At 36.3% G+C, this 19435-nt stretch overlaps 1 protein-coding gene across 11 annotated transcripts in view; it reads right to left on the bottom strand.

The window, feature by feature from the left end:
- Positions 1-5697: 5697 nt before the first annotated feature.
- The window catches only part of lmo7a (LIM domain 7a), a 32885-nt gene continuing 19147 nt past the window's right edge, over positions 5698-19435 (bottom strand). For 6 of the 11 annotated variants that reach the window (XM_046845540.1, XM_046845539.1, XM_046845537.1 and 3 more), the window contains 20 exons: positions 19001-19143; positions 18099-18777; positions 17579-17812; positions 16928-17042; positions 15934-16095; positions 12887-13062; positions 12725-12788; positions 12364-12414; positions 11382-11407; positions 10481-10588; positions 10212-10298; positions 9662-10005; positions 9262-9303; positions 9062-9117; positions 8731-8889; positions 8247-8442; positions 7802-8044; positions 7275-7383; positions 6655-6757; positions 5698-6372 (listed from right to left, as the gene is read on the bottom strand). In XM_046845540.1, the coding sequence (XP_046701496.1) occupies positions 6350-6372; positions 6655-6757; positions 7275-7383; positions 7802-8044; positions 8247-8442; positions 8731-8889; positions 9062-9117; positions 9262-9303; positions 9662-10005; positions 10212-10298; positions 10481-10588; positions 11382-11407; positions 12364-12414; positions 12725-12788; positions 12887-13062; positions 15934-16095; positions 16928-17042; positions 17579-17812; positions 18099-18777; positions 19001-19143 (3120 nt within the window). In that variant the 3' untranslated portion in view covers positions 5698-6349. The remainder of the gene's footprint in view (positions 6373-6654; positions 6758-7274; positions 7384-7801; positions 8045-8246; positions 8443-8730; positions 8890-9061; positions 9118-9261; positions 9304-9661; positions 10006-10211; positions 10299-10480; positions 10589-11381; positions 11408-12363; positions 12415-12724; positions 12789-12886; positions 13063-15933; positions 16096-16927; positions 17043-17578; positions 17813-18098; positions 18778-19000; positions 19144-19435) is intronic. The other 5 variants (XM_046845544.1, XM_046845541.1, XM_046845543.1 and 2 more) reach the window with 5 other exon arrangements.

The raw sequence follows: 19435 nt of genomic DNA on the forward strand, positions 1-19435 counted from the left end.
TAATGGGTGACAGGCTTCCAAGATTAAACCTGACCTTGGGCTAATTCATGTACTTTGAGTTTTTTTCTTCTATTACAACCCTGACCAGAATAAAGCAGTTACTGAAGATGAATAAATAGATGTTCTGGTGGCATAGCAGACAGTTTAAACATTCTGCTAATATAATATCTATCTTTATTATTAAATGATCAACATTCTATATATAATCTATATATGGGATTTTTACACAGTCACTGGCTTTATAGACTGAAATCCATATTAATGCCAAGCTTAAGCCTTTCTTTCATGTTATTTTGTTTCCTACTGATTCATGTCTTATCTTCAGGACAGCCTGTTAAAAGTGTCTGACCTTAGAACATGCATTTCCCATTGAAATTATTTAAGATGTAAACTGCTAAATTCATGCTGAATTTCACTCAAATCTGCTTAAGATCAGGAGTCAAGGTGTTTCAGACCCTACAGATTCTGATTAAAAGTAATCATTTGACATACATAGAACAGATTTTGTTTCCTTCTCTTTTAAGTAAGTTGTCCTTGAGGCAAGTAAAGAATTTAACTAAAGAAAAATGAATACAGACAGGCATCTTTCAGGGGTCTTCTATTACTTAAATCTATTTAAAGTTTGACAAAAAATATAAAATGATTGCTTTTTATCCAACTTAAGCACATCTGGTAGTTAATACTTCAAAGACAAAGGATAATTTATTCAGTTTAAATGCAAAAAATTCTAAAACAACAAAACAATATTAGTCAACCTTTCATCATTCTCCCATTAACATTCACTTGAATTCTATATAAATTATTATCTAGATATGATAGATTAGTTTTGGCTGCTGTGAATCATGTAACTTGCCCTCTTAATAAAGCCTTCTTTTCGAGTTGTTTTTGACTAGAATTATTTCTTTGTGCCAATGCAAATGGCAGGCATTTCTCTGAAGTAAGTCCACACGGACACTCAAAAAAAGGTTTGCACTCTCTGACTCCTTTATAAAGATCGTCTTTGTCTATGCTAATCCACGGTATTCTACTGTTGTAATTTTCTTTAGTGATTTCCTAAAGTTTCATAGATTGGATCACTTTTTAAAAAGTAAACTGTATTGGTTTACATAGAATATTGTCCAATAAGGGACAACAGTTAATCGTTCTCTGATGTTAGATTTGACCTTCTTTGACTTTCCCGCTGTTTGCATCTTCTTAAGCAATGTTGATGCCTAGCCTTTCTTGTTATTATAGCATTTCTACAGTATTTAGATATGGTAAACAATGCTAGTTATTAATTACTACTCTGAAATGCTTGTTTCTGTGCTAAATGCTTTGTCAAATATTACTTTAATGCATCATACATTTGAATCAATGGATTGCAACCACCATCAATGCTGCAGCAGTTCACATGGGAGAATTATTTTACAGAACACATCACCTGTAGAAGTTTTTACTATTGAACAGCTTCATCTATGTTTGGACCAGGGGATTTCTGACCCTTTGATCTATTTAAGGCTCTGAAAAAAGATAATCAATGCAACATAAACCTGACTATAACATCTGTAATAATACCTTCAAACATTATTTCATATGTTCATGATCAAACTCTTGGTATCCAGTTGTATCCTTTGTATTGCTGTAACCCCAGTGAACTTTCCTCCACTCCTCCTCTATCAACCTCAATAAAGAAAATGTTATACTGCAGATGTTGAAGTGGAAGAATGCAGTACCTCATCTGAGAGGTGCTGAGGGCCAACCCGACATTTTAGATTTATATTTCATCAGAAAAACTTGTTGCTTGCTGTCCACCTCCGAGTCCCAGAACCTGACCTTATGAACACTTACATTCAGTAACTAAGAAAGTTATTGAACCTTTTTTATTATGTGCACAATATTCTCTGTCAATTCAAGTCTAGTTTATGTGTTTATTACCTGTAAAAGGTCTCAGACTCTGATAAGCCCTTTGGATTTATGTATTTTCCTGTTTTTTAATATGACCTTACACTTTCATCCTGCCTATGCCTGGCACATCATTTGATACTACTAGATAACCACTGAAATTTTTACTTTAAAACATTTACTTCTATGTTTACTTCTAGGGCAACTGTAATAGTTCACACAAGACCAACAGAAAGTCTTTGGTGCATCAGAGCTGTATTGTATTTACTGTAAAAAATTAATGGAAATGAAGAAGGAATATTTATTATAGCAGCATTTTTTCTAAGAAATCAATATTCAAACATTTAGTGCAAGTTATTGATATATAGCTAAATTGCTTTCTTTATTTTCTTGGCCTGATAATGTTTGATCTTTGGAAGTCCATGTTACATGTCATCCTTTTGCCCTTTCAGAAGTCTGAATATTTTAAAAGCTAATCTGATATGGGTGACATAAAAAGGGCAGTTTCAAATGTGCACTGACTTTGAAGTTTTTTCCTGATAAAATTCTAATTAACTGACGAGGGGAAATTACATCTGACGGCATTGGCAGGATATAGAAAGCTTAAAAAGGATCCCTCCAGAACGACATCCGGTTCTTGGCAATACTGACTGTGACAACAAACCTACATTGATCACTACTGTTGCACAATTCTGAAAATATTCCAAACAATATTAATACTATTTCATATTGTTTAATGCTAGTTTGGATACACATACAGACAAATGACAAAATTAAAATAAATGGTTGCTCTGTTGTGTTTGTTATATTTTTGGCATATTTTGTGACCACTTCTCCAAGTGTCACAAAAATTCAATACATATTTATTCTGAAAGCATTTTTGTCCAGATAGAAGTTGTCACTATTACGATGGCAGTCTTTATTCACAGGGCATGAAGTGCTCATAAAACAGTTTGATACACGGACAGGACAGTTGTGAGGTAGTTGTGGAAAGTAAGAAATTAAGCAAAGCTATTATCCTGGACAAAATACCATATGCGCTCTGTTCTCTGTCTCTGACAATTTTTACATTTTGCATATTACTTATATTATTGCGCTGTACAACTATGATCACTCTGTTGATCACAGCTCAGCTGATATATCTCCATGTCTCCATAAATGCTGTTTTGCATAATTTGCACTAAACATTATACTAATCATTTATCTTTACTGGAGCTAAGTACTGCACCGACATTTAGATTATTATTCAGAGACTTGTGTAGATAAAAATATTCATTTAATATCCAATATTTGATTCTACAATTTTCATTACTGATATGTTTATTTTAGTACTTTGCATACTGTAGATGACACACATTGCTTTTTTTTCATTGCTGCTGTAACCTTTGCATTGCCCTCTGGGATTAACAAAGTAAATTATTCATCATGTAGAATCAATCTCAGGGTATACTAAAGCTGTTCTGTGTATGAGTATGAAGTGACCAAACATGTTACTAAGACATTTAATGATGTTTTTATTTTCATCATTTTCTGCATGTCTAATATTATTGGGCATGCAGAAAAAGTTTGTGCTGGGCTAAAGCAAAATATCTACATCATCTACATCTCCCAACTGTCACTAAGTAGAATTCAGTAAGATTTTCTATCAAAAATATCTGAATTATGCCAACAAGGGAAACTGCAAATCAGCACAAGAAATGGCAATATCTGATCAGACATGCCTACTCAGTTTCTCTCATAAAAAATGTAATAAGAACTTGCCAATAGCAGGCTCTTCTTCACCTCTCGCATTTTGACTGTGAAATAGAGGCCTTGACCTTTTTCAAATCTCTTTTTGATTCTCACACCTGAATGAATAATTCCTTTTCCTTAAGGAAAGCTTTCGTTCAGGCACCATAAGGCACTTTATATTCAGACATACATGCCTCCTCTTGGTGATTTAGGACAGAGCAAACACAATGCATCATCTAAAGAATTACTGAAGGTCATAAGAATGAAATTGTCAGCTTATTAAGTGTTGGTATAATGAGCAATCTGTACAATATTGTGATTTTCAGCAGAACAGGCAGACTTCCCTAAACTGATTAAATAAACAAGGACACGATCTTAACAAACATTGACAGGTATGATGTTAAAAAAGGCACACTACTAGATGTCAATAAAAAACTGAATGCATTAATATTTAATTTACCAAAGTAAATAATTTTTTGGATCATCTGAACAACATTGATATTCATATTAAACCAATAAAACTATGTAAAAATATTCAGATTTAATTTATAATGAAAATCTATTTTGAGTTAGTGGTCAATACTGAATGTGTATGATTTAATCACAATGCTTTACTAGAAGAAACATTCTGCGGCTAACTTTTCTATTCATGTTGTGTGAATATACTTTGGCTTATCGGAAGAAACAGACATGAATCTAAAGTATATATCCGATACAAGGTCGATGTATAAGCCTGAAATTAATTCAAACCAATATTGTGGTAAAGTTTTTAAAAGATTAAAGATGAGGCATTCACTTTTACTGACAATAAAGCAGCACGGCAAGATCTATTCTCCTGACCGTTTTACATATTTACGTCATATCTTGCACAAATATTTTCATGGTTCAAATTTCAAACCCTGACAATGTACAAAGTTCTGTGCCAAATGCTATAGTCTTGCCAAAAAGTATAAAATATTAGCATTTTTAATTATTCTTTATTTAAAAAAAAATTGCATAAGTCAAGTTTTACAAGTTTACATACTGTACTATTACATACTGTAAAACATTCTTCAATCTGTCTCATTAGCTTGACAACGATACTGTTGCACTACAGTACACAAGATGTTAAAAATAAATATGCACATCCTGGTAAATGATTCAAGTGCAATCAGTGATGCTTACTAAAATTACACTGAATTCCACCTGCAATAGTATGAAGGGGATGGTGGGTGTTTGAGATGAGGAAATCCTCATCTCACAAAGAAATGTTCAGTGAATATTCAATCACTGTCTGACAGTCAATTGCAATACCCAGGGTCTTTGTGAGGCTGCATATAAATGATCTATTTTGCATGGACTTTAGAGGTTTTTGTTTTTTTGTGCACCTCTTTCTAAATGAATCAGAATACTAAATATTTTAAAAGCTCTGAAAGCTTTACAAGTTAAGATCTTTTAAAGCAGCAACTAAACGAATCTAATACAAAAGAATGTGACTGTTTATGTATCTATTATATAAATAAAATGGCAAAAAAGAAATGTTTTTTTTCCCCCAAAAGCACTATTACAGCACTCTACAGAAACTACTTCTTTCACAAAATAAATATGACAGAAAAAAAAAATTGTGGACATCTGAGTGTCTCACCCAATTTTTTAAACATCCCATACCAGATAAATCCCCCTTTTTCTGTTCGAACATTCTGGTGTGCAGTTGCCATTTCAGTTCGTCCCAAAGATGTTGAGTGAGTTTGAGGTCAGAGCTCCTGTAGGGGACACTACAACCGCTTTCGCACAGGGCCATTGTCATGCTGAAATATCATTGGGCCCTTTAGATCCAGTGAAAGGAATTTGAAATGCTATTACCAGAGGCATCATCAACATAGCTTTATCAGCTGCATATAATGTGCAGGTATAGACCATAGCATTTTTCCTCTGCACACCTAAAACATTGTGTTGAGAAGTGTAGAAATCCATAGATACAAACAAAATAGATTATGGGCTGAATAAAATTCAGACAAACTCACACACACAGTATACAGCTCAGAAGCATACAGTATAACTGTATGAGGTAATAAGCTGCAGATAAATAAAAATAAACACCATACATTTTGGTTTTGTAACTTTATTTAGAAATATTGGTAAATACAATTACTTTTCTATGTATCTGATTATTTTACTTTGTGGAAAATCTTATTCTGATGTTTTGATAAATTGACTCTAACACACTCTTCCTACAACCATGACACTTTTAAATATATTCTTAACATAGTTATTCTAAATCATCTTTCCCCCATCACAAACATAAAGGCAAAATGATGAATAGATGACAGAATATTTGTCAACACACCATAACATGCAGAATTCTGATGAAGATAGACTTTGAAAGCGATGAAGAAAAAAAAAAAAACCCAGCAGATTCTATCTACAAAATAGGCCTTCCTGCTTTTTGTCCATCATGACAAATTATCCAAAGCTTCCATGTGTGAAGAACACAGTGCTAATTATTTCCAATATATTGCTAGCTTCTAAGTAAATTCATGTCCCTTGTACTTTGTGCAAGAATAGTCAGTAATACTTTTTTTGGAAACATATACCTTTACCTCTCCCACATTAATAAGCAAAAATAAAGCACAGATGTTTATTGTGTAATCTTTACTGCCATCCCATAATGTTGTTAAAATGTGTAACTTTAATTATAGTGTTCATGGTACATGTATCTGGACCAGGTTCTTCCTCAATCTGCTGTAATCCAAAGAGGTCACATGGAAGTGGGCTGCCCAGCTGTAGAGGGAACACAGTTTTTTCATGATGCCAAAACATCCAGAATTATTTTTATTTAGGTTGACTGATATGTAGAATGGTGTGAAATTGAATGAAAAACATTGGCTCTGTTATGTGTCATCATACCTAAAGGAATATATTTTAGAAGAATAGTCCCTCCAGTAAACTACCAGTCTTTTAGACCCTGTGCACTATTCTAGCTTTTTGTGGCAACCCAAATAACTACCAACTTTTCATTTTGTTACTCATCTCTATTTGTGTGCAGAGTGAATGATGGCTTACTTTTGATTTGCAAATAGCAGGAGTTACAGAAGAGCTGTTTATTTCGTATCCTGACTTCAGCTCCACTTTCTGAGCCGCCAAGGTCAGTTTTGCATTGAATGCACTGAAATATGAGACATAAAGATGCAGAGTAAGAAGACTGTATGTTGGCCAAGTGCATACTTACTGTATTGGACAGATGATCTCTGTCTCAGCAAGGCAGCAAGTTATCTTTATCAAAATAATCATAATAATAATAAAAAAAAAACTTAATATGTGAGAAAACCATTCACCAACAGGGCCAAGAAGAAGCAGAAAAAGAAAACAGACACAAGCATATAAATCCTATGAAGCTGTGATAGTGGGGAGCCCAGGGACTATGCAATTATATTGCTGCACAGATATAGAAGAAGAAAATGCAAAAATGAAATAAATTCTCCAGATGCTGGATTGTTATAATGATCAAGATGCAGATACAACTATTCCATAGAGAGACAAAATGCTAGCTTCAGTTATTCCTATTTCATGTGTGTAAAGTGAGAAAGATCTGATTAATAAGATCTGATCGATATTGGTTAGAGATTAGGTATTAGCAGCAAGGTTGACCCGAATCCAAAGAGAAAGGAGTTCGGAACTCTCACCTTAAAGCATTGTAAATGATAACAGATCCCCAGGGACTCAATGATCATTGCTGCTCCTTTACCCAGTGGTTTATCACAGTAAGTACACATTTTCTTGCCACTGACTGACCTAAATTATAGAACGTAAACATGACCTAAGACATCAGCAAAACGAACCACCACATGATTCAAATGACTGTGTGTTCAGGCACATTAGACATAATACAGCACATGGAATGTTGAAGACTTTGGGATACACCCTATAATACGTCTAACTTTATTGTTCTAGCATGCAATGTCAATTTAACACTGTAGGTCTGATAGCTTTGCTCATAGTGTCAGAAACTAAAATAATTTAAAAAATGGGCAAAAATATTATTATAAAAAAAAATTATATTATTATTATTATAAATAAAAAATATACACAGTGCATCATTGGTGTTAAGCGTGTTGCTCAACAGCTCAACTGTGAGACTTTAGTAGCTCTAGGATTTGACCTTACAGAGATCTAGGACATTCAAACAATGTACACAAAGTTGTACCTGTACCTGTTTTGTGAGGATGGCTGATTCTCAGAATATGTGGAGGTGGTGGATGTGGACTGGGGCAACGATGGCCTATGAGATTGATATGAAGGCAGTGTGGCAGCACCTGGACGTTCACTTTGGATTGAAGAAGAGCCGCTATAAGGACGGCTATAATCTGAGATAGACGAAGTGCTGGCCGGAGTCCATGATGACCTCCAGGAAGGACGGCTTGTTTTTATGTCCAGGTTGTCTAGAGACTCACCTCTTCCAAGCCAACACAAAACCCACATCACATACAATCAGTCACTTTTGTATATTTATGGTATTATACTGAATGTCATACTCCACTTTAACACATGTTTAAGGAAATTTTATTTATAGGAATAGTAAAAGGTCAGAATCAATTTTCTTTCTACTTATACTCTTTATTTTAAAGTCATGTTAGCTAAACATAGTATACACTGACCTCCTCATGGGAAGGGTGATTGGCTCTTTTTCTGTACTAGTGACGGTACTTTGACGAATCCAGCAGCTGTCTGTCAGCATTGTAGTTTTTTTCTTCATGTCCTGAATGACCTGCTGCCTTTCAGCTTCAGCCTTTGATAGTGGTTCTTTCTTATTCTGGCTGGCCCTAATCAAAGAGCTCTCACCACTGCTTGCTCCTGGAAATAAGACATTATTTAATCAGGACATCAGAGATAGTAATATAAATAGAAATGCATGCACGCAGCATTCAGGCTTGCCGAAGCTGTTGTAATCAGACAGTTGGCTTACATGCATAGACGGTATAAATGGCATTTATTTAAAATCAAGCTCTGGTGGACACTGATTTAATGGCGAGGATAGAGCACATTCTCAATCGGTCTTGATTTCATCGATGATCATTGATTTTTGTTGATTAGGTGATTGGCTGGGCTTCATAATTGACATGGTCACAAGCCATGGCCCACCTCTCTCTGGATTACTGTATCTCATAGCACTAAGGATGTTTCTCCTCTCCAGTTCCAGCTCAGATGCAGCCTGCTGTCTTAGGATATGTGGATCTTTCTTCCTTCGTAACTCTTCCTCCAGAAGCCATCCCGCCAGACCCCGGTGCCTGCTATACACACCTGCATACAGCCCCGCACACGCACACTGACACAGCTCTGTACTGACCGGACTAGCTGTGAATCGGCTGCTTTAAACCAAACTTTGTCTGTGTAGGGTAAGTTCAGTTTGCTGTCATGCAGCAGGATCTCACACATATGCCACACTCTGTATTTATTAATTTAAGGTACTGACCTTTAATATCAGTTTTTTCTGTGTCATCCAATTCTGGAGTAGATTTGGACTTGGCCCTGCAAAATTGTGAGCCAAAAAGGATTACACAAATTATATTGTTTATGTGAAAGTTTAAAAAATATATATTTTCTTTTCTAATTGGGTAGCAGCTTAAATGCAGTTTTGTTCACATGCAACATGTCAAAAAATATTAGATTTACCTGTGTGAGTAGGTTAGCTCAGGGAAAGTATACTCTGCATCACTGTGATCAGACAGTAAAACAGCACAGAGAAGCAAAGGTTTAAAGCATTCAAGCGTAAATAATAAAGTTTGTGGTCTGGTTTGTGGTCTTATGTTAATGCATGTGGTGGTCATGGCCATGTGTTAATGCATGACATCATACAATGGTGAGTATGTCATTTACAACAATACCATGCTGTTATGGTAAAAGTACTTGACAGATTTGTTTTTATTATATAAATATGAGTATGAAAATAGTGAAATTGTAGCTTCAGGGAACATGCAATGCCAAAAGTACTGCAAAGTGTTTAAATAGGAAAAATATTACTTTCCATAACTTCAAAGTGTTCAGGAATTTAAGTTAGAACAATGTTACTTACTTTGCCTGAAGTCTCCACTGGGCCTCTTGCCTCCTTTCCTCCTCTTCCTCTTTTTTTCTCTGCAGTTTTAATGCCTCTTCCTCTCTCCTCCTCTTTTCCTCCTCCTTCTGTTTAAACTCCTCTTCTTCCTTTTTTCTCTTCTCTTCCAGTCGTTTCTGCTCCTCCTTTCTTTTCCTCTCCTCTTCAAGACGCTCCTGTTCCTCCCTTTTTTTTCTCTCCACTTCAAGGCGCGCCTGCTCTTCCTTTCTTTTCGTCTCCTCCTCTCTGCTCCTCCTCCTCCTCTCCTCTTCCTCTTTGATGGCCAGTCTCGAGGCCTCCTGCTGCAGCTCAAGGTTCCTCATGTCCTATTTAGTGGCATCAAAAAATGATGGTGTTATTTGGAGTTTGACTCCCTACTATTTTTTAAGTTTATGCAAACATTGTACATCAGGTTTGTAAGTACAAATCATATATACACACAGTCAAGGTACATACTACTGATGAAAGATTTTTTATACCTATTGTATGCCTTTTTTTTTCAAGTAAACTGATTTGGTTCTAAATACTGTACCTCTTGTTTTGTGCCTTCTTTAACAGCTTCTTGCTGAGCTTTTTTAAACTCCTCCTCCAGCTTTTCTTGATCTCGTCTATACTTTTCCTGCAGACAAGCAAAATAATTTTTTCCATACCTTGGGTCACAAACTAGAGATCTGTAATAGCAGTAAAACCCTAGTGTATTTAAAAAAACCTGCCAGTAAATACAGTAAACAACATAATACAGAATAATTTTAACAGACCAAAAATGTTTTTAAATATAAATATAGGTGGTGTATGTGTTACCTGAAGCTGGCGCTCTTGCTCTTTTTGCCATTTCTCCTGTCGTCTGCGCTCTTCCTCTGGGTCCCAGGACCAGCGAGTAGAAGAAGTGGAGAGAGAGGGAACTGGCAGCTAGAGAACACAGGACATACTTAGTAAGCTAAAAAAAAAATACAGTGATCACTAACGACACTATATGGACAAAGGTTGTGAACACCTGACCATTACATTTGTGCTTTTTGCAACATCCAAATCCAAATGTATCCCCATTTGCTGTTATATTAAGCTATTTCAGGTAATGATGTAGGTTAAGGATGCCTGGGTTTTAGTGCCTTAGATGCCTTAGTGTTCAAAATCATCTCAAAAGTGTTTAATAGAGTTGAGGTCTAAGCTCTATAGAAGACAACCCAAGATCCTCCTCTGCAATCCATGTAAACCAAACCTTAATGGAGCCTGCTTTGTGCACAGGGACATTGTCATGTTGGAACAGCTTTGTGTACAAGGGTATCCTTTACAATTGTGTGCTTCCACCTTTGTGTTAGCAGTTTAAAGAGGAACCAGGTATAAGTAGAAAAGTCACTTTAAACAATAAAGACAGTTGAAAAATAATACATTGGAAATTGGAATACCTTATTATGGATAGATAAATCATATCTATTATTATTATTATTATTTTGTTCTATTCTTGGTATTGTTTGTTCCCAGAAATGAAATCTTCTGGTTTTTCTATTGTTTTTATTTTGATAGTTTTTTTATTTTTATTATCTAGAAGTGATATTGAACTTTGAGCTGCAGGTCATGTTTTTGCTTTCAAGTCATTGCAGGAGACCCTGACCAGAGTCCAAAGAAAATGGCTATTCTAATCACAGATATCATATCCCTATACTTATTGTATTAAAATTATGAGCAAACATTTCCCACTTACATCTGATATGTGGTTTTCAGAGCCACCTACAATAAAAATGAAAATTAGGATTAGGAATTCTGGAGAGTAATATTTTTATTGTAACTTTATCAAAATTACCCTCAAGTGAATTGTATCATCATGGAAATAAACACTCAAAAAACGTTGGTCTCATATAATCAGTATATTATTTTCAATTCACATGCAATTTAGTCACATGCAAAAAGCTAAAGCAAAATATACCACTTAAAAAAAAAAAACACACTTCCCAATAAAAACAGTCAAATGCTACATGCAAGACACCAGACTCATGCTCACTAAGCACAGCATGCAAAAGGAAGAAGAGCATTGTGTGCATCCTGAACACCATAACAACACACACCACACTGTGTTCTACTATAGCATTTGTATCTGTGGCCTTTCGCATTAATTCCAGTAGGTTCGTCTTACTTGAGGATGCACAACAAGACATACACACATGTAGGCCACTGCATGCTACTCAGTATGTACCAATATTTTTACTAAATAATTTATTTATGAATTCAATATCTGACACAGAAATGATCAGTGGAGGCTGAGCCTGTATTACATTGTGTATATTATAGTGCTGAGTCTTAGAAGGTCTTTGGGTGTTGATATGGTTTTGGTCTTGTGGGGTCCATTCTACTGGTCTGACAATACAAGAAAAGTCAAATATGCTGAACATTTGTTCAAACAAGAGACTGAAAACCTTTAAACTGTGAAAAATGTTTGCTTTCCCTATATGCTCTGCAGCTACTACAGACAGCATGTCAGTGTATTGATGTAGAAGGACACTGTAAACTCAATGCTGTTTATCACAGCGATAGACCAGAGCACTGATTGTGTTTTCTGCAGAGCCTGAGGATAGAGCACATGGGTTACAAGGTTTGTGGCTGCAGGGAGGAAAAAAAGAGGACGGCAGCATGAATGCCTAGTAATGCCCAGCACCACAATATATCATGAACAGGGGCTGCTCTTTTACCTTGTTCAAAAAACTCCGATCTCCTTTTGAGGTTTTTTAAAGAAATGGGTTCTATGTAGATAATAAAAAGATTAGGGAAAGGACAGAGATAGAGAAACGTACAAAGATCAGCATGAAATCCAAATTCCTGAAAGAACTCAGTGAACTGAAAACAACTGAAAATATTTTTGTTATGAAATTGACAGTAATAGAATAAAAATGCAACACACACACACACACACACACACACACACACACAATTAATCAACAAAAGCATTGTACACACCAAGCATAAAACACAACATTCAATGAACTTTCCATTCTGTTTACAGTAGTTTAGGCTAGTCACAGAATGAGAAAAGCTTTAAGAAATTAGATTTACCTTTGTTTCTCAGAATCACTGGTTCCTCATTGATTCCACCATTAATGCCATTGGAAGAAAGACTCTACAACATAGCATAATAGTGATATTAAACATTAAAATATATAACATTTATAATAGCAAAGAAAAAAAGTTCTAATGTCAAGTGCTTGAGGTGCTCACATTGATCGGCTGGGAGCTGACATTCAGAGTTTTCACAGTGGGATCCATGGTTGGGCGTGTGGTGAAGTCCAGGCTCACGTTGGCATATGGCCCAGAGAAACCTAGAGAATCCGCACTGGTGAGATTGATGACCTTACGGCTTTTAAATGGAAGGGAAGGTAGGTCTTTGCCCCAATCTGATTGTTGTGCAGTGACACATTCAGATTTTAAAAACAGAGAATTAGCAACTATAATACCAGACACATGACTACACAGAAGCGTCTGACAGAACAACCTTTACTATCGGGACTAAGTGGGGTTCGACAGACAGACCACCTTCCCCTGTCATGCAATACACAAAGCACCACCCACCAGTTTGACCAACATGCATATACATACAAGCAAATTGTGACATTAGTATTATAAATTAAAAAGTTAATAAAAAAATACAAACCCCATTCCAAAAAAGTTGGGACACTGTACAAATTATGAATAAAAACAGAATGCAATGCTGTTAAAGTTTCAAATTTCAATATTTTATTCAGAATACAACATAGATGACATATCAAATGTCAAACGTCTGGGGACTGAGGAGACAAGTTGCTCAAGTTTAGGAATAGGAATGTTGTCCCATTCTTGTTTAATACAAGCTTCTAGTTGCTCAACTGTCTTAGGTCTTCTTTGTCACATCTTTCTCTTTATGATGCGCCAAATCTTTGGTAAAATATTACCTATTGGTAATAATACCTATTAGTGAAATATCTGGACTGCAGGCTGGTCATTTCAGTACCCGGATTCTTCTATGCAGCCATGATGTTGTGATTGATGTAGCATGTGGTCTGGCATTGTCATGTTTTAAAATGCAAGGTCTTCCCTGAAAGAGACGACATCTGGATGGAAGCATATGTTGTTCTAGAACTTGGATATACCTTTCAGCATTGATAGTGCCTTTCCATATGTGTAAGCTGCCCATGCCACACACACTCATGCAACCCCATACCATTAGAGATGCAGGCTTCTGAACAACTTGGATTGTCCTTATCCTCTTTAGTCCAGATAACATGGCCTTCCCAGTGTTCCAAAAAGAACTTCAAATTTTGATTCGTCTGCCCACAGAACAGTTTTCCACTTTGCCACAGTCCATTTTAAAGAAACCTTGGTCCAGAGAAAACACCTGTTTAGATATGGCTTCTTTTTTGACCTATAGAGTTTTTGTGTTCACCGACAGTGTTTTCTGGAAGTATTCCTGAGCCCATGTTGTGATTTCCATTAGAGTTTCGCCGCAGCATTGGGGGAATTGGTGATCCTCTGCCCATCTTGACTTCTGAGAGACACTGCCACTCTGAGAGGCTCTTTTTATACCCAATCATGTTGCCAATTGACCTAATAAGTTGCAAATTGGTCCTCCAGCTGTTCCTTATATGTACATTTAACTTTTCCGGCCTCTTATTGCTACCTGCCCCAACTTTTTTGGAATGTGTAGCTCTCATGAAATCCAAAATGAGCCAATATTTGGCATGACATTCCAAAATGTCTTACTTACATCTATATTCTATTGTGAATAAAATATAAGTTTATGAGATTTGTAAATTATGTACAGTGTCCCAACTTTTTTGGAATCGAGTTCGTATTATTAGAAATTATTAATATAATTAAAAAGTGATGGGAAACAGAACTTTTAAAAAATTTGGTTAAGAAAATGTATTCATAAATTAAATTACCGTAATTTCCGGACTATAAAGCACACCCATATATAAGCTGCACCCACTGAATTTAACAAAGATTTTTATTTTAAACATAAATAAGCCGCACTTGTGTATAAGCCGTGTCTACATTGAAACTAATGAACTTTACACAGGCTTTAACGACAGTGTCTGTTACAAGAGTGAAATATGTTGTGGCTCCTTTAAGAGCAGAGCGGCATTTTGGGAATAGCCTGCTGCCGCATTTTTCCGGTATTACTGCATGTGTGCAAGACCGAGGAATATGTCCTTATTATTTTCTAATGCTCATTTCTAAGTTTCTTTGACTAACCCATAACGCTGTTCCCAAGACAAATAAAAAAGCACGAGTTTTGGAAACCTGTCTGTTGCAACTGGAGTTAGTGAGCTCTCCCTTGACCCTGAATCAAAGCTTTACAACGGCTTGTATCTAAACAGCAGCCTACCAAGAAAGTCATTGTTCACTGTCTTCCTCCTTCCTTTCACAACAATTTCTCTCTGGAGTGTTTCTTTTGGCATCGTCGTGCGTTTAAAAAAAAAAATGTTTTTTTCTCCCGAAGCCGTGCAGCTCAGAACACAGGTGAGGTGCGTTTTTTCGTTTCCATTCGGAAATTTCATTGGTCTAATGTTATGGGGCTCAGTTTTTTTGGCTTGAAGTTTGTGAAACCGGGAAAAACCCAGGCAAAATTCATAAATTAGCCGCTTCGTTGTTTAAGCCACAGGGTTCAAAACTTGGGAAAAAAGTAGCGGCTTATAGTCCGAAAAATACGTTAATGATTAAGATTCTAATGATAAAAGCTTGTTGGTGAATATCAAGACAGTACTAAATAGCAAAGCATAGTGTCACATACTGCTTAAACACTGCACTGATATACATATATGAAATAAATATTCAGGAGAAAATGACTGACAGAATATTATCTGACAGGCAAACAGACAGACACATGCATTTAGTCAGTCAATGTACATACTGTATACTGGAAACTAAAACTAAAAACTAATTTACAACTAAACTGCCTACAAGTTTTTCTTTCTAAATGTTGTCTAATTAAAAAAAAAAAAAGCACTAGCCCAGGAGGAAGAGCAAACCCACACTCCTAATGCAAACTGCAGTTTCAACTAATTTTTTGGAAAAAATGTTTGGAGACCAAATGACCATACTGTATACTGTACCCATCAGTTATACTGATTAACTCATGCAAAGCTTGTGCTTTGCTTAATGCTAAGATGAAGTAACCAGATGGATCGGGCATACTTGCAAGTCACTTGATTAAAACATTTTTGTTAGAATAGTTTCTTCTGATCAGAGACTTTAAAGAGGATAGTGGAGAAGGGGTGCAAACTTACTGTCCTTTCCCTGTCTGTGAATGTCCATAAAAAGGCTACCCTCCTGCAGTGCTTCATCCATGCTCCTTTTCCACTGCAGATAGCTCATGTCTGCCACCTTCTGCCCATTAACTGCCAAGATCTTATCCCCGACCTGCAGGTGGCACAGCTCTGCTGGACTGCCTATTAAAATGCATGCGCATAGGCACACACACACACACACACACACACACACACACACACACACACACACATTTACATGACACACAAAAAGGGCTGCAGACTATTAAATCACTGCCAGTGGCTTTTATTTATATAGAGTTTTCCTAGCTTCCGAGCATTTTGGACATATGTGCAAAACATATTTGTTATATTACAAATCAAATTGTAACACACACACATTCTGAGCCGTGAGCCAGAGCAATGAAGGAAATCATTTCCATTGTCAGCGATTAGATTTGCTGAAACCAATTACAAAAAAAAATCCTTAGCGCCAGATATCCTTGCAGAATAAAACTTATAATGAGAAACAGCCTTTCTTTCAATTCTATTATTTTTAACAAACCATAGTAATATAAATGCAAATCACACATGTTCAACACAGAATCCACTCTGACTGTACACTGATTTAACAGTAAAGTACAATGCTACAGCATTTCGTTCACTGAAACGTTGACAAATACCATTTGAGGGTTTCTATATCTTTTCTTGACAACTATACAATAAAGTTCTTTTTAAATATACAGGAGGCAATATATTCAAGCTTTCTTTTTTCTGTTCCACTGCCTAGTCAGTGCTGACCTAGAAAATCTGGTCTACACAGCTGTAATAGGGACAGCAACGCTTTCTATTACGCTTGCAGCTTTACAAAATAAGTTAATTTATTAATTTATCTCCATATGCCATATTCTCTAATTAAGAACTTATAGGTTCTTTATTAAAAAGATGGGAAACGAGGAAAGTCATTTATATCATAGCTTAATAAAGCAAATCTTATACATTTATTTGTAAATACCTTGCTGGACAGATTTCACAATGGCCCCTGTGGAGTCCCAGTTAGTCTGAAAGCCAAAGTCATGACTGCTGTTGGGTTTCTGGCTCAGGCTAATCCTCATTTCACGGTAGCTTTCCTAAAAGACATACAAATGACAGTCGGAAACTTCTGGGTTACAAAAATACCTACCCAGCATAAGTTAATACGTTCAAGGTTTTTGAAGTGAAAAAAATCATATCAACAAGCAAATACATCTTGAAAATAGAGCGAGTAATATTTTCTGTTCGTAACTTCCAAACTATTAACAGAGTCCTTTCTAGATATGTTTTGTCACTTCAAGCTAAATTGTTTAATTCTATTTAACAGATCATTTTGCTAATTTAAAGTGTTTCTTTATAGAAATAAATTGGAATTACATGCCAAAAGAATAAGAAACTTTTAAAGCTTGAAACATGTAAACATGTCTAAAGTATAGGCTTACCTCATGTCAATTAAAAATAGAAAAAAAAAATTTATTAAATAATACAACTATACTGTAGTAATAATTTTTATAAGGACATTGTACTTATAATATATAAAGTTTTTCTTTGCAAAAGTTAGACAAGCCACACAAACCAGACAAAAACACACATCTAAATTCTTCCCCTTTGTTATGAGTTTTGCTTTACTCACCTGCTGTTTGTTGTTGACAGGAGACACAGCTTTAGGTTGTGGGGCTACACGGCTGACTGGAGTGATGGATGACAGTGTAGGGGGGACCACTTGCTCTTCTTCATCCTCATTACTGCTTTGTGTTAAACTGGTGCGGGATTTATCCTCATCTTCTTTAACAAATGGTGTATAACGGATTGGAACTGTTGTAGGCTTACTGCTCTCACCATTTAAGCGCTTCTGAGAGTCCTCCACCTGGGACCAGGTTTAGTGGGTAAGTGTTAGTGTAAAAATGTTGCTAACATTGATTACTGCATATAGCAAAGACTCAAAGAATGTAGATTTTACAACACAGGGAATAACCTTTGTACTGTCATTATTTCATTTAAATAAAAATAAAAAAAACACTAAACATAAGATTTCACATAATCACATGTAACACACGTTTATGTAATATTCCTTAATGAACTATTACTCTATAATCGAAAATGTTGCAGACAGATTAGGTATTAGGTGAACACTAGTCTTTTTTTAATCTTACCATATAGGGACGAGGCAGCGAGGCAACTTTGGCACTTGAGGCACCAAATGGTCTGGGAGTGATGACAGAAGTGATCCGTGCACTATCTGATCTCTGGTAGCTCCTAGGGAGTGAGGCAGAAACCTGAGGTGCAATGGGTTGCTTTGTTTCTGCTGAGACTGGTTTATACTTGGAAGTCTGACTTTGGTCTTGCCTAGGTACAGGCACAGGCCTAACAGAGTTGCTGGATTTTGTAATTGGTTTTGAGGTGCTGTTGGCCTCCAGGGCAGGACTGCTGATGACGGTGCTGGTGTGACTTGACCGAGTGTTGCTGGTGGGTTCTAGTAGACTTGGTTTGCTGGTGACACTGGTTGGAACTGGATCATCCAGAAGGTTCTGCCTGCTGGAGATACTAGTTTGTTTTTCTTGACTTGTATATTGAGTGCTCCCTAAGCTGGACGGCACAGGACTGGATGGAGCATCTACATCATCTGATGGCAAGCTGAAATCCTCAGGTTCATCATCTATTAAGCTGGGCAGAGAGCGTATTTTAGATCGACTGAAACTGTAGGGATCATCAATGGTATAGCTGCGGTTTGGTAAAACCCTGGTCTTGGGTGTTGGCTCATCAAAGACATCCTGGTCGTCAGAAGTGGAGAACTTAGCAAAGCGACTTTTGTAGCCTGGCTCTTTGTTTTCCCTGTACAGTAAAGGAGGATGCAGACCTTATTAAATTACACTTGCACACACAAGCTGCATTTTCCCTGGTGCAACTTGTGAAGTAGGGTTATACAGACATTTGTAGCACAGTAAGTGCAAGATTAACTGCATTTATGACTAGAAAAAAACATATCAAGTAACTAGAAGACACTTATTACTAGGCATGCACAGTATGTGTGTAGCTTTATGTATGTGCACTTTACCTCTCCTCTTCCATTTCCTTGAAGGTCTTTGATTTTCTGGTGCTGCTGCCTGAAGTAAGTATCTCGACTTGCTCTCTCTCTTCTTTCTTCTTCATGATATCCAAGTTAACACTCCTGCGCCTGTTTTTCCATTTAGTAAGATCCTGAAGACAAGACAATTGTGCTCAAAACCCATAACCACCTTTTATATACTCAAAGACATAGATAGAAAGGGATGGTGTGAGAGACAAAGAGAAGTAGAGAGTGGGAAAAGGCGGGGGAACATGGACTAAATTTCAAGGTGTACTATTTATTTTCTTGGCTACGCTTGCCTTGCACATTTGGGGCCCGTATGTGACCTAAATACTGTGTGGAGAAAAAGCCCTTTCCTACATAGTCGCCTTCACAACAGCTTAATTCTGAGGAAAAAATCTTAAATTGTATGATTATTTTATA

The sequence above is a fragment of the Silurus meridionalis genome, chromosome 3 (assembly GCF_014805685.1).
Source record: "Silurus meridionalis isolate SWU-2019-XX chromosome 3, ASM1480568v1, whole genome shotgun sequence".
NCBI lineage: Eukaryota > Metazoa > Chordata > Actinopteri > Siluriformes > Siluridae > Silurus > Silurus meridionalis.